This window comes from Balaenoptera musculus, chromosome 13 (assembly GCF_009873245.2).
Source record: "Balaenoptera musculus isolate JJ_BM4_2016_0621 chromosome 13, mBalMus1.pri.v3, whole genome shotgun sequence".
Lineage (NCBI taxonomy): Eukaryota > Metazoa > Chordata > Mammalia > Artiodactyla > Balaenopteridae > Balaenoptera > Balaenoptera musculus.
In genome coordinates, this window is record NC_045797.1 from 66,931,802 (window position 1) to 66,944,201 (window position 12,400).

Here is a 12,400-nt window from a genome sequence, read left to right on the forward strand (position 1 = left end):
AGGCTGGTAACTTCAGAAGTTTAATTATTTTCAATTTTCTGTTCTGCGATGAAGAGCCAAGTCCCATTTCTTCAATCTGTAATATTGTTATGGCCACAGATAAGAGAAATGAGAATTGAGCTTTCTGTGCCAATCTCCTGCCATTGTGGGTATGCACGCGCACACATCCTCTTCTGAGATTGTCTTCCGGGGCTGCAGTTATATAATTAATTGATTGAAGGAGACTTGGCCCTTCTTCGCTGCAGCTTGATTATAAGTGAGCTAAACAGATGTCTTGAATTGGGTGATTGGTTCCCAGATGCATTGTAGGGGGCAAGCGGTGGGAAAGAATTGAATGATTTCAGTTCTGGGGCCCCACGACAAATGAATAGTGGTTGGTGGGAGGGGGGCAGACGGGGGACAGGTATTATAAAGTGTGTGACAAGATGTTGATGGCAGCTGGTGGATTAACATCAAAGGTGCCTGGTGGGCTAAGTGCTCCTTTAGGAGATAACCCAGAAAGGGGGAGTGGAAGTCTCTAATCATCTGAGCCTGAGCTGGAAGTCAGGAATCTTGGGATTCTGCTGACCAGCTGGCTAGAACCAAGTTAGAGAGCTTGCTTCAGCCATCTGTCCAAAGGGAAAATTGGTCTTAGAATGGTGGAGATGGATGAGACCAGAGAATCATTTCATTCTACTACTTTATTTTTCAGATGAGGAAACTGAGGCCTAGAGAGGTTAAGGGACTAGCTTGAAGTAACACCTCAGAGCCAGGGCTAGAACCTAGATCTTCTTACTCAAGGTCTAGCATGACTTCACTTCCAAAGGGAAGCTTGATCAGCACATCAAAAACCAAAGATTGAGTGAGGAGCTTCAACAAAGTTTGACATAGTCAAAGCTCTGCCTTCAGTGCTGGACATGCCTTTTATCTCCCCTCTGTCGTGGCTGAGGCTGGAGCCACCTGGAGAGCAAGAGCAATGACTGCCATCATTTAGTAATAATCAAACGATGTGCGAGTCCCCACGCCAGGTGCTTGATGTGTGTATTGCATTTAATCCTCCTCACAGTTCCCTGAGGTGGCCCCTGTTTTAATCCCCATTTTAACGTGAAAAAATTGAGCCACAGGGAGATTAAATAATTTGCCCTGGGATAACACAGCTAGTAAGTGACAGAGCCAAGCTTTCACCTTGAGCAGCCAGACCCCACGTAGGATCTATGCTTCTATTTACCCCCCAGACACCCTGGTGCCCCTCTGAGGTTTTGATATAAAACAGGGCAAGGGAGGAGGGTATCTGTTCTAGATAGCATCTCCCTGAGTCCTCCAAGGTCAGGTCAGTTCAGCTCATCTCCAGGTTCCCGGTGGTAAACCTGAGGCACAGGGAGATCAAGTGATGTGTTCTTAAGCACAGGCCCTAGGTGGTAAGAGTATCCACATATAGTATCTCATTGGTAAGAGGGCACGTCCACATTCGTTACCTTATTTGATTGTCACAGCAGATATTATTATTTTTATTATTTTTATCAGCATCATTATTGTGATAATTCTCTCTGGTTTATCCACGAGGAAATCCAGACTCAAGTGGTTAAATGAATTGCCCAAAAGCACAAGGCTGACTGGCCCAGAGCCGGAAGAGTTTCCAAGAATTCTCTAGTGATCTTCCCACTTCACTCCTAGGCCACCCTTTTTCCTCCCTTTGTTCTCACCATAGCTTCTGGCCTGTGCACAGACTTGCTCTCCAGCAGGAGATTCCAGCAACCATCAAAAAGCAGCTTGTTGGCAGAAGAGGACATTTAGGATGAAAGAAGCCAGAAAGCCTTATTGGAGATTATCTGAGCCATCAAATCATTGGGAAGTAGTTGAAACCTAGCCATGTATGTTTTTGCCAGCTTATTCCAGAAAAACACAGTATAGATTTTTTAGAATTTTAAGAATTATTTAAGGTATTGTTTTGCTTGTTTTTTACCCACAGCTTTGAATGAAAATAGTAAAAATTGCAAGGTCAGGAACTGGATTTTAGTACCAGTCCTGCAACTCACCCACCATGCATCCTTTGGCAAGCCCCATCATGTCTCTGGGCCTCAGTTTCTTCCTCTAAGATGGTCCTCAAGGTCCTTCATGACCTTGAAGTCAACAATTGGAAAGTTCTGGGGAATCCCTTGAGAAAAGGAGACCCCACTTTGTGCCTCAGGATTGGTGGCAGCCGAGGGAGTTCCCTTGAGCTGGATACAATTCTTAAGGGCTGACAGTATTTCGAGAATGCTGGTTCCTGGAGCTTTATGTAATGAACTGTAGTTTCAAATATAAAGCTCTATTTTATGATCTCTAAAGGCCACCTATAAGAAAATTGCCACATGTGTATGAAGCTTCACGTGGTTCTTTACTGAATACACAAATCAGGTTTGTCAGGAATACATTGGCATTTGTACATGCCACCCATGAATCAATCCAGCCTCAGCTTAAGTGTGCCAATAAGCCAAGCCTGAGGAGGGGAGAGCTGGTGATTCAGTAACTCTGATTTTCAGCCCAGCCCAGGCCTGGTACTTACTGGAGAGGATGGCATTTGGAAAGGCCTCCACAGCGAGGAGAAATGCCCTCCGTACTGTGTGTGAAGGACTCCCTGACCAGCCACATGACCCTGAAGAAGTCTTTTCCCTTGCCTGGGTCTTGCTGTTTTCACCTGTCCAATGGAAGAAACAACTTCAAATGTCACTTCAAGTTCTAACAGCTGACTCTGCGAATATCACCCTCAGGCAGAAATACCGACTTTCCCACGGTATAGCAGAATACTAAGGAAATGACCATGTGCCATCAGTTGACTGCCCCACATAAATACTGTTTCTCCTGGTAAACAGAAAGCTGTGTTCAAAAGGACATGGCTATGTAAATTCTGAATCAGCTAATGTGCACTGGAAATTCTCCATTCCACGCACATGCATCATCTCACTGAGTCCTCCTAGCAGTTCTGGGAAGTTAGTCTTATCACTAAGATGACTGAGACTCAGAGAGAGGGAGAGAGTGCCCTGCACTGCACAGCTGACAAGTGGCAGGATTGGAGTCAAATCTCAGGTCTTGTGCTCTATCCCTGAGAAACAACCATGATGGTGTTAAGGTTGCTTAATGATTAAGACATATGGGCAGAGACACATAGGAAAAGACTGCAGAGCTGGGTAGGACCAGAGAGACCACCATTCAGCAAGTGAGGGGCATCAGGCCCCGTGTCAGGCTGTCAGCATCCCAGCAGTTAAACACTGGGTCAAGATAACTAGAGACAGAAAAGAAACCCCAAGACAAAATCACAATCATGTTGCCATATTTTAAACTAGTAGCAAACCTGATGATTCTCTGTTTTCAGATGCAGATCCCAGGGCTGAGTATACAGTTGAATAAACTCTCTCGTGGGCCCCTGATGGTCATAGAAAACTTGCCCATCCCACTCTCAGTTCCCTTAACTGTAACCCTCAGCCCTACCCAAGAAACACAAAGGATACCCCAGAAGATGTCAGGAAACATAAACGTGAAATTGAGCCCCAGACTTTAATGCACCTGTAGGCTTGGCTTCCTGAGTCATGCCCACGGGGATTAAGACTTGGATCTTAGGGATGTATACACTGACTCAGTCCTCATCTAGGGTATCCCAGGTCCGACTTTGTGAAGGTGGGATCAGGGCCTTTAAGGACAGCTCAGATGCTTTGGCTTCTGTCCTGCCTCCAGCGTGACCCTGCCTGTCCCTGCAGGGGCCCAGTTCCTGTCCTCCCTCACTGCAGGTCTTGACTCCTGTTGGTGTCTGTGGCTCTAAATGAGGGGAGGTCTTTCTGCTACCTTTTCAATTCATAATTCCCTGTTTGTGAGATACTGACATCAAGGCCTTGTGGTCCCATGGAGGAAGCAGGTCAGTGGAAGCCCAATCAGTCACTTCCTATCTGAGTAACTTCAGATGTGACTTTATTTCTCTAAGCCCCAGTGTCGTCCTCTGTCAAATGGGGATAAGAGTCCTGCCTACTTCATAGGGATTCAATAAGATAATGATGTAGGGTGCCTGGCATACTGTCTGACCATGGTAAGCCCTCAGTAAATGTTATCAATTAAGAAAGTACTTCCCACAGGCCTTCATGGAGTTCCCCCTGTCTGGGCTCCTCTGTAAACATATACCCCGTTCTGCCAGACTTGAGATCATAAGTCCAACCCCAAGCTTGACTTCTGGAACACGTGTAATAAGAGACAAAATGAAGGGTGAGGTATCATGGGATTGATAAACATGGTGTTCTCTTTTTTTTATGACTCTGCTTTTCACTCTGTGGTATTTGCTTCCAGTCCTCAAGCTGGGCTGAGGCTGGGCGACATCAACCAGCGGGCTCCTATGGACCTGCCCAGGCTGGCACCTGCCACCTGTGGTCATCTGGAAACCAGCCAGCCTTGGAAGGCATGTCTTAAAATCTAAAGGAGGCTGCTGGTCCCCTAATTTGAATTGTCTTAAGGAGACTTAGGAAACTAGGGAGAGGTCTCTAGGTTTACAGGGTTAGGATGAAGGAGGTACAAAGGACCTTGATCTAAGGGATTTTTTGGGAGCCTGAGGTCAATCTGGATACAAAGGAGGACTGTTGGATTTTCTAAGTCCACCCAAGGGAAGACCCAAGAGTCCAAAGTACACCACGTCTCCCTGTTACCCTTCTGTGGTGTTATGGACGGTGCCTGAAACTTCCATGCAATCTCCTTCTTGTAGCTCAGGCTGGGAAGATCCCCATCTCTGCCCAAGTGGCCAAGGCTGGCTTCCTAGGCACAGGTGTTGGGCATGATTGCTTTGGTAGTCGCACACATTCCCAGAGACTAGATTTCCACCTTCAGATTCAGTGTCAAAGTGCTTGGTCACTGCCAACTCACTACAGCCAAGGGAACTGTACATCACTCTGGGCAGGGCCACCACAGGGTTCTTCTGATGGGTTACTGTGCCATTCTTCTGAATGGCTGTGTTTTATACTAGAACAATTCCTTAAAGCTAACTGTTAATTCAGTTTTTGAAATATGATTCATATCCTGGAAGATTTCAGAATATGGGTACAGACTGATAAAAATGCATGAATACACACACACACACACATTCACCCTGGCACAGTCATCTGTAAAACTTGCCTGAACCCTCCTTCTTAATTATTTGACAATCTTGAGGCAAACTGAGACCCCATGGAGTGTGATGCACATTCCACCTCCTTCCCTGGGGAACCTGCTTTAGGGATGACAGCAGGCCCTCGTTTAGAGGCAGGCAGGGTGAGGGGACCAACGGTCTGTAGGTTTGGTTGTGTTGGCCAAAGATGAGCTCTATAGAATCACTGACCTTCGGAGATGGAGGGCACCGTAGAGGGGATATGCTCCATCTCTTTCATTTTCAAATGCAGAAAGCCAGGCACAGAAAGAGGAATGGACGTGCTGAGGCCCCTCAGCTGCTGTGTGCAGGACCGAGCCTGGAACTATCCTCACTGCTCTACCAAGACCTTTCCCTTCACAGCACTTGACACTCCTCTCAGCAGGCCAACTATTTCCAGAAGATTCCATTACTTTATCTTTCTTCCATGATGGAAGTGACTAGAAAGTGGGGAGCAGTGATTTCAGCTATGTGTTTAGCAGGTTCTGGAAAGTTAGATTCTCCTGGTTCCAAACAGGTATGTAAAAAGGAAGGTCGAAATCTCTGGATTCTTCTGAAGGTCAGTCACTTTGTAAAACGGACCTGACACAGAGGAAATATAGATCTGTCTCCTTAGGGTAGTACAGAATCCTTTACAGATATGAAAAGGTTGCAGACTTAGTATCTAATAATAACCGAAATATAGCACTTCATAGGTTTCTCATATATTATTTAATTTAATCTGTTGGCCCTGGATTAAAATTCTGAAGCTGTGGAGGTGTGATGAATAACATCTAGATCTTCAGCATTAACCAGCCCTGGGTCACATTCTGGCTCTGCCTTCGGGTAGTCCTTTGGTCTTTGTACAAGTAGAGTAAACTTTCTGAGCCTCAGTTTCCTCAGGTTTAAAGAGAAGACACAATTCCCTTCTCAGTTTTGTTCAGCAGATTAAATACAGTGATATAAGAAACTCCTTAGCACAGTCCCTGGCAGACAGCCGGGGTCAGTGAATGTGATTTCCCGCCCCTCTCCTTGGGCATGGACCTGTTCAACCATTGGGTTGCTTAAGGCTGAACACCTCACGGAAACCCTTAGCCCCTCTGAGTCCTGCCTGTGGGAGAGACTCTACAGCGCCCACCACAAAGGGGCGGAGTCAGAGGAGGGCTAAAGAGAGAGATCCAAGAAGCACCCTAGGTCTAGAAACTCAGAAAAGGCCTAAGGAAAATGAGGCTTAACCTGGTGTTTTTAGAGAAGACAAATCCCAGGTATTATTGCTCGAAAGGCACAGAGGCTAGCTCAGGAGAGAGAAACCTGTGTAGAAATTTTATAAGAAATTAAATCAGAATATAGAAAAGCCCAATCTGATTTCACCCAAAATGAGCAATAATGTTAACTCCATTCCTATTTAAAGCCAAAGAGTACATCTTTGACAGCTAAAGAGAAGCTGCCTCAGCAAGAATTTCAAAATGAACCCATTTGATAACAGGAGTATCTGCCTAGCTTGTTTTACTAGGCAGGGTCTGACCCAAACACAGCTGATTATCAGACTCTCCAGAGTTCAGAGATCCAAGGATTGATGGCACTTGAGACTGGGATTGTATATTCTGTTGTCTGTTTGTCTAATATGCACACAGAGTGCATTTGCCAGGCAGTGTCTGAGCTGGCATGCCACACTTCTGTCCCAAAAAGAAACAGGATGACTTTAATTGGAGAAGAAAAGTCAAGATGGAGGATGGGCCTCAGAAGTTGAAGCTTTGGGAAAGGTACCAGTAATTGTTGATGTGGGATGGAGGTGGCCAATAGCTTTCTCTCCCACCTTCTGACTTGATCATTCACTAATGTGGGTGGGTCTTGTTAATCATCCCCAGAGGAGCCAGGTTTAATGGCTACACCTTTCGTTATAAGAATAATTTTTGTGCTACAAAGTACAAAATGTTGGATCGGTTTTCTTCTCCTTGCATTCTGCTATCAAAACCAGGTTCCTGGCAAGCAAGTCTTGAAGATTAAGACAGCCTACAATTCATGGGCACCAACTCATAGCAGCAGCTCAGCTCCCAGAGGCAGGTAGAAGTTCTTCAAGGCTGATAAAATATGTAGGCAGCAAGTGGCCTGTCAACTCAAACAAGGCTAGCTCTGCCTGTTTCAGCTTGACATTATAAAGGTGAATTGTCTGAATCGTGAAAGGGTGAGTGGTATTCACCTTAGGACCAGAAGGATGGCAGCTCCTGGAGAGCAGCTGGTACATAAATCTCTGCTGGTTGAGAAGTAGAAAGATACTTAATAGAAGGGTAATTGAAGGATTTTTTTCTTCCCCCCCTAAACTTAGATCATTTGGCCAATGTCAGTGGGAATTATTTTGCTCCCACTCCAGGGCAGGGCCATCTTCTATGGTGTAACTAAAGGACATTCCAGTGACTGGCTGCCTGCACTAGACTTGGCCCTACTTCTCCTCTGCCTTCTGAAATTCCCAACAGGAGACTCATCTTGGAGATCAAGGTAGCAGTAGCTCCAGAAGCAGCTGTTAAAATGCACAATGATAATTGGGAGTTAGTACTCATTAGTACCACCGCACAGATTGATTTATCAAATTAGTTCTAACCCTTCTGAGAACAAGGACTTTGGAATCTTAAAAAAGTCACATCAGCAGGAATAAAGACGCAGAGGTAGAGAATGGACTTGAGGACACGGGGAGGGGGAAGGGTAAGCTGAGACAAAGTGAGAGAGTAGCATTGACGTATATACACTACCAAATGTAAAATAGATAGCTAGTGGGAAGCAGCTGTATCACACGGGGAGATCAGCTCAGTGCTTTGTGACCACCTAGAGGGGTGGGATAGGGAGGGGATATACATATAGCTGATTCACTTTGTTATACAGCAGAAACTAATAAAACATTGTAAAGTAATTATACTCCAATAAAGATGTTAAAAAAAAAAAGTCAAATCAGGAAGGAGCTTTAGAAGACATCTAGTGTGGGTCTCATTCTGTATTTTATGAATTTAAGGCCCAGAGAGGTTAAGTGGCTTATTCAAGGTAACCAGCAAATCAGTGGCAGAGTTGGTGCTGGAACCCAGGTTTCACTGGGTACTTGTTTCTAGAATCATCAAGTCTAAACCTCTTATTTACGGATGAGGGCACCAAGTTCCACATGTGAGAAGAGACTGGCCAAGCCTGGATACCAATCAAATTCCCCATATTCCCATCCAATGGTCTTTATATCAAATTTTCCCTTTCTTCACATCCCCAGGGCTAACAGGAGATGATGAAGTAAAGGGCAGATGACTAATTTGGTTTTTGGCACATATTCTATTGATCCATCAGTGAGCATTGAGAGCCTTCTAGGTACAAAGTACTTCAGCCACTTTGGGTAATAAACAATGAGCAAGGCAAGGGAAAGAGAAGGTGAGTGTATCCTAAAAGTAGGGCAGACGTGGAATGGTTGGACACAAGGATGATTCATGCAAAGAAGTCCAGAAAGCGATCACACAAAGTCCCAGGACACAGCCTCTTTCTGCCTCTTCTCTCTCTCCTTACCCAGTGACCTTCCCCATTCCCTCCCCAAGAGAGAATAAACTCAGATTAGCTATCACAGCCTTGGCACTCCTCTCTGGAGGGTGGTTGAAGAACAGATGATAGGGCTGTCAAACAGGGTTGTGAGTAGCTTAAGTTCCCTTTGGCCTTCTCTTCTCAGTTAGGATCCTGATGAGGATTTCTCCTGAGCATCAACTGTGGACCAGACTCACATGTATAGATAATGAATTATCCTACTAGTTGTTACAGCAATCTCCAGAGGTAGAAATTATCATCCCCAGTGTACAAGTGAGGAAATTTCAGGCCAGAGAGGTTAATTTTCTTGCCTGACTTAGATTCAGACCCATCTGGTTGCAAAGCCAGGCTCTGTCCACTTGACCTCAGGCCCTCTCCATGTCACCAGGTAACCTTACAAGATGCAAAACTTCTCATGGTCCAACTTGTTTAGCTCTTTTTTTTACCTGCCTTCTGTGAAGATACCTCCCATAATCTGAGTTATATAAAGAACAGTTTTTTTCTCTTTTAGTCTGCTTTTCATCCATATGGAGCTCAGCCACCTGTGGAATTGACAGCCTGCCACACCTCGTTAGGTGAAGGTTGTGGGTGAGATGGAGGCCAACTTCCTGGAGTGGAGGAGTGGGGCTGGAAGGTCACATTTGGGAGACAGTTTGCTCCACTGACCATTGGCTGTCCTTGCAGGTCTGGAGTGCAGCTTTGACTTCCCCTGTGAGCTGGAGTATTCCCCTCCACTGCACAACCTTGGGAACCAGAGCTGGTCCTGGCGCCGTGTCCCTTCCGAGGAGGCTTCCCAGATGGACCTGTTGGATGGGCCTGAAGAGGAGCACTCCAAGGAGATGCCCAGAGGTAAGGGTAGGGGCCACTGCAAAGTGTCCCAGATGGGCCAGGATGGGGCTGGGATGTCTATTTCTGTTTGAAATGTTGAGGCTTCTCCACCCCTGTTCTGTCCTGTTTCCTTTGAAACCTGTTTGTAATATCTGTGCCTCTCCATGTCTTCTTGGGCTATACAAGGAAGAGGAGGTTGCAAGTCCAATTTCAGGATCAATCCAACCCTTTACTCTCTTATCAATGAAAGAAAATAGGATTTCATAGCTCTCTTTCATGCAGATTTCCCAAGGTAAGATATAGAAGAAAATGTTAATCTGTTTGTTCATTTGGAATGGGGTTGCCAGTTAAAACACAGGACACCCAGTTAACTTTGAGCTTCCAGTGAATAACAAATGATTTTTTAGTATAAGTATGTCTCATGCAATAGTTGGGACATACTTGTACTTAAAAATTATTCAAATTATACTAAAAAATTCAAGTGTAATTGAGTGTTGTACATTTTTATTTGCTAAATCTGGCAATCCTAATTTGGAAGGTGTTGTATAACTGAGTTAAATGTTAGTTTCAAAGCCATTAATGAATATTTAGACTGCATATTAGTTCTGCAAGGTGCTTCCAGTAGTTCTTTGCTGTTTATGAACATCCTCTTCTTCTAAATTACCAGGACTGGAAAAGGTAGGCTGAGGATAAGTAGTGGGTGCTTGTTAAATATTTGCTGAGTCTTTAGAGAGAGATGTGGAGGCACTAAGCCCTAGCCCTGCCTCAGGTCTCTTTAAGGCAAATCTTAGAGCTCCCAATTCCTTGGACCCAGAAAACTCTACTGACCCAGAATAGACTGCCTATATTTCTAACTTTCAGGAAGAAATGATAACTGACATAGTACTGGACTTACTGGGCATTCAGAGTAGTATTTTCAGTTTGCAAAGCCCTTCCAACTGCACTGTCTCATTGGATTCCAATTTTGTGAGGGAGTCAGGACAGATGGGAAAGGTAGGGCTCAGAGAGGGGAAGCGACTTGCTAAAGATCAGCTTATACATGTGGGTCCAGGTCTAGATGTCTGCCGTGATGAGTCATAGACCGGAATACTTTTCACCGTATCATGTTTCTGTCTTTGTAGCGAAAGCCGTGGTGACAGCCTGCTGTGGGCCCAGTTCTTAGGGGTGATTATCTCAGGCAGATGCTCTTGGGAAACTAACAGGGACAGGGCTCAAGTACGCTCATGGGAGACTAATAACTAGTAACTAATGCTCCCAGGCTTCTCCATCAGCCTTGAGCCCTGAACTGTGAGGCACCTTTCTTTTCTACACACTCTCCCAGGCTGACCTTTTCCATTTTTATGACTCTCTTGAAATTTCTTGACTTTGATACATATTTTAAGCTGCTTTCATCTGGATACTGTTGTGTAACGTGGGGTGTGTATGTGTGTAGGTGTGTGCTCTTAACCCAATAATGCATCCCAATCTTCTGGAGAACTTATAAAAAAATACTTCCTAAGTGCTATAGCCTAATTCTGATTCAGTAGATCTGAGATAGAGCCTAGAGATCTATAGATTTTAAAATTTTATTATAAAATCTAGCATGTGCAAAAAAGTAGATATAACATATATGCAAGGATTAAAGATTACAATAAAATCAGTACTTTTATTCTCATCACCAAGTGTAGGAGTTTGAATGTTGTCAGTCCCTTTACAATCTCTTCTATCCCCCACCTAGATCAAAAATCTCTCCCTTTCCCCAGAGGTAAATATTATCCTGCACTTTGTGTTAATCATTCATTTGCTTTCTTTGTGGCCTTACCACTTATGTATATAGCCTCAAACAACATATAGATTAGGTTTGCAACCTGTTATATAAATGGAATAATGTTGTTCTGTGATTTGTTCATTTTGATGCATGTAGCTGTGGCTCATTTTGTTTTGAATCCATTGCAGAAAAATACCACAATTTATCTCTTCCACTGTCATTAGATATTTGGGTTGTTTCCAGGTTTTTGCTATTACCAACAACACTACTGTCAGCATTTTTGTGCATGCCTCTTGGTGCGTATGCACGTCCAAGAGTTTCTCTAGAGCATAGAACTTGGAGTGGAATTTCTGGGTCACAAGGTACAGCTTCCATTTCAGTAGATAATCCAATGTATTTTCCAAAGCCGTGGCACCAAGTTATACTCCCTCTAGTGATGTATTAGTACATCCGGGATTCTACATCCTCACCAGTACCCGGTATTGCCAGACTTTGTCATTTTTGTTCATCTGGTGGATGGAATACAGTATGTCATTGCAGCTTTGATTTCTATGCGACTCTGTTTTATTTTATGGTTGTGTAAGTTTCTCAGGTGATTCTGAGGTTTACTGTACTATTGGTGTGGACCCTCTTTCAGGTGTACTCCCATTCAGCCACCCCTAGGGATGTCTCTGGATCCCAATTCCTAACCTTTAGAAACAGTCCTGGCAGTACATGCATTTTTGGTCATTGTACGGTTTTTTTATCTGATAACGATTGAATTGTGATCGCAGTTCAGTGAGATCAGGAGACAGGGACAAGTGGCAATTGTCCACAGGTGTTGTGGTGTCAGACTTTATAACTTTGAAGATCAGTGCTTTTTAAATTTTTAAACAATTTTTAAAGCAGTGCCAATAGATTATGTATTGCCACTCTCTGACCTGTTTCTCCTCCTCCATCCTCTATCTTATGATCTTTGGCATCTGCATGTTACTCCGTGTACTGTGAGAAAGAAATACTCACTTCTCAGTGGTCCTCACTGTGGAAATATATTGAGGACTTTATGTTTCTATAAAGCTGAGTCCCAAGGGCCAGAGCATGCACTGAATGTGAACCATTTCCCATTAGATGAATCAGCCAGGATTCGAATCTCCACTTTTTAGTAAGTATTGCCAACTTCCATCTCTCTGAAAAATCACCGCTCT

The 12,400-nt window shown here is 44.3% G+C and overlaps 1 protein-coding gene across 1 annotated transcript in view; it reads left to right on the forward strand.

Annotated features, from left to right (window-relative positions):
* ALK (ALK receptor tyrosine kinase) overlaps positions 1-12,400 on the forward strand; it is a 738,293-nt gene that overhangs the window by 218,185 nt on the left and 507,708 nt on the right. The window contains exon 4 of the mRNA XM_036872826.1: positions 9,326-9,490. Coding sequence (XP_036728721.1) covers positions 9,326-9,490 — 165 coding nt within the window. The remainder of the gene's footprint in view (positions 1-9,325; positions 9,491-12,400) is intronic.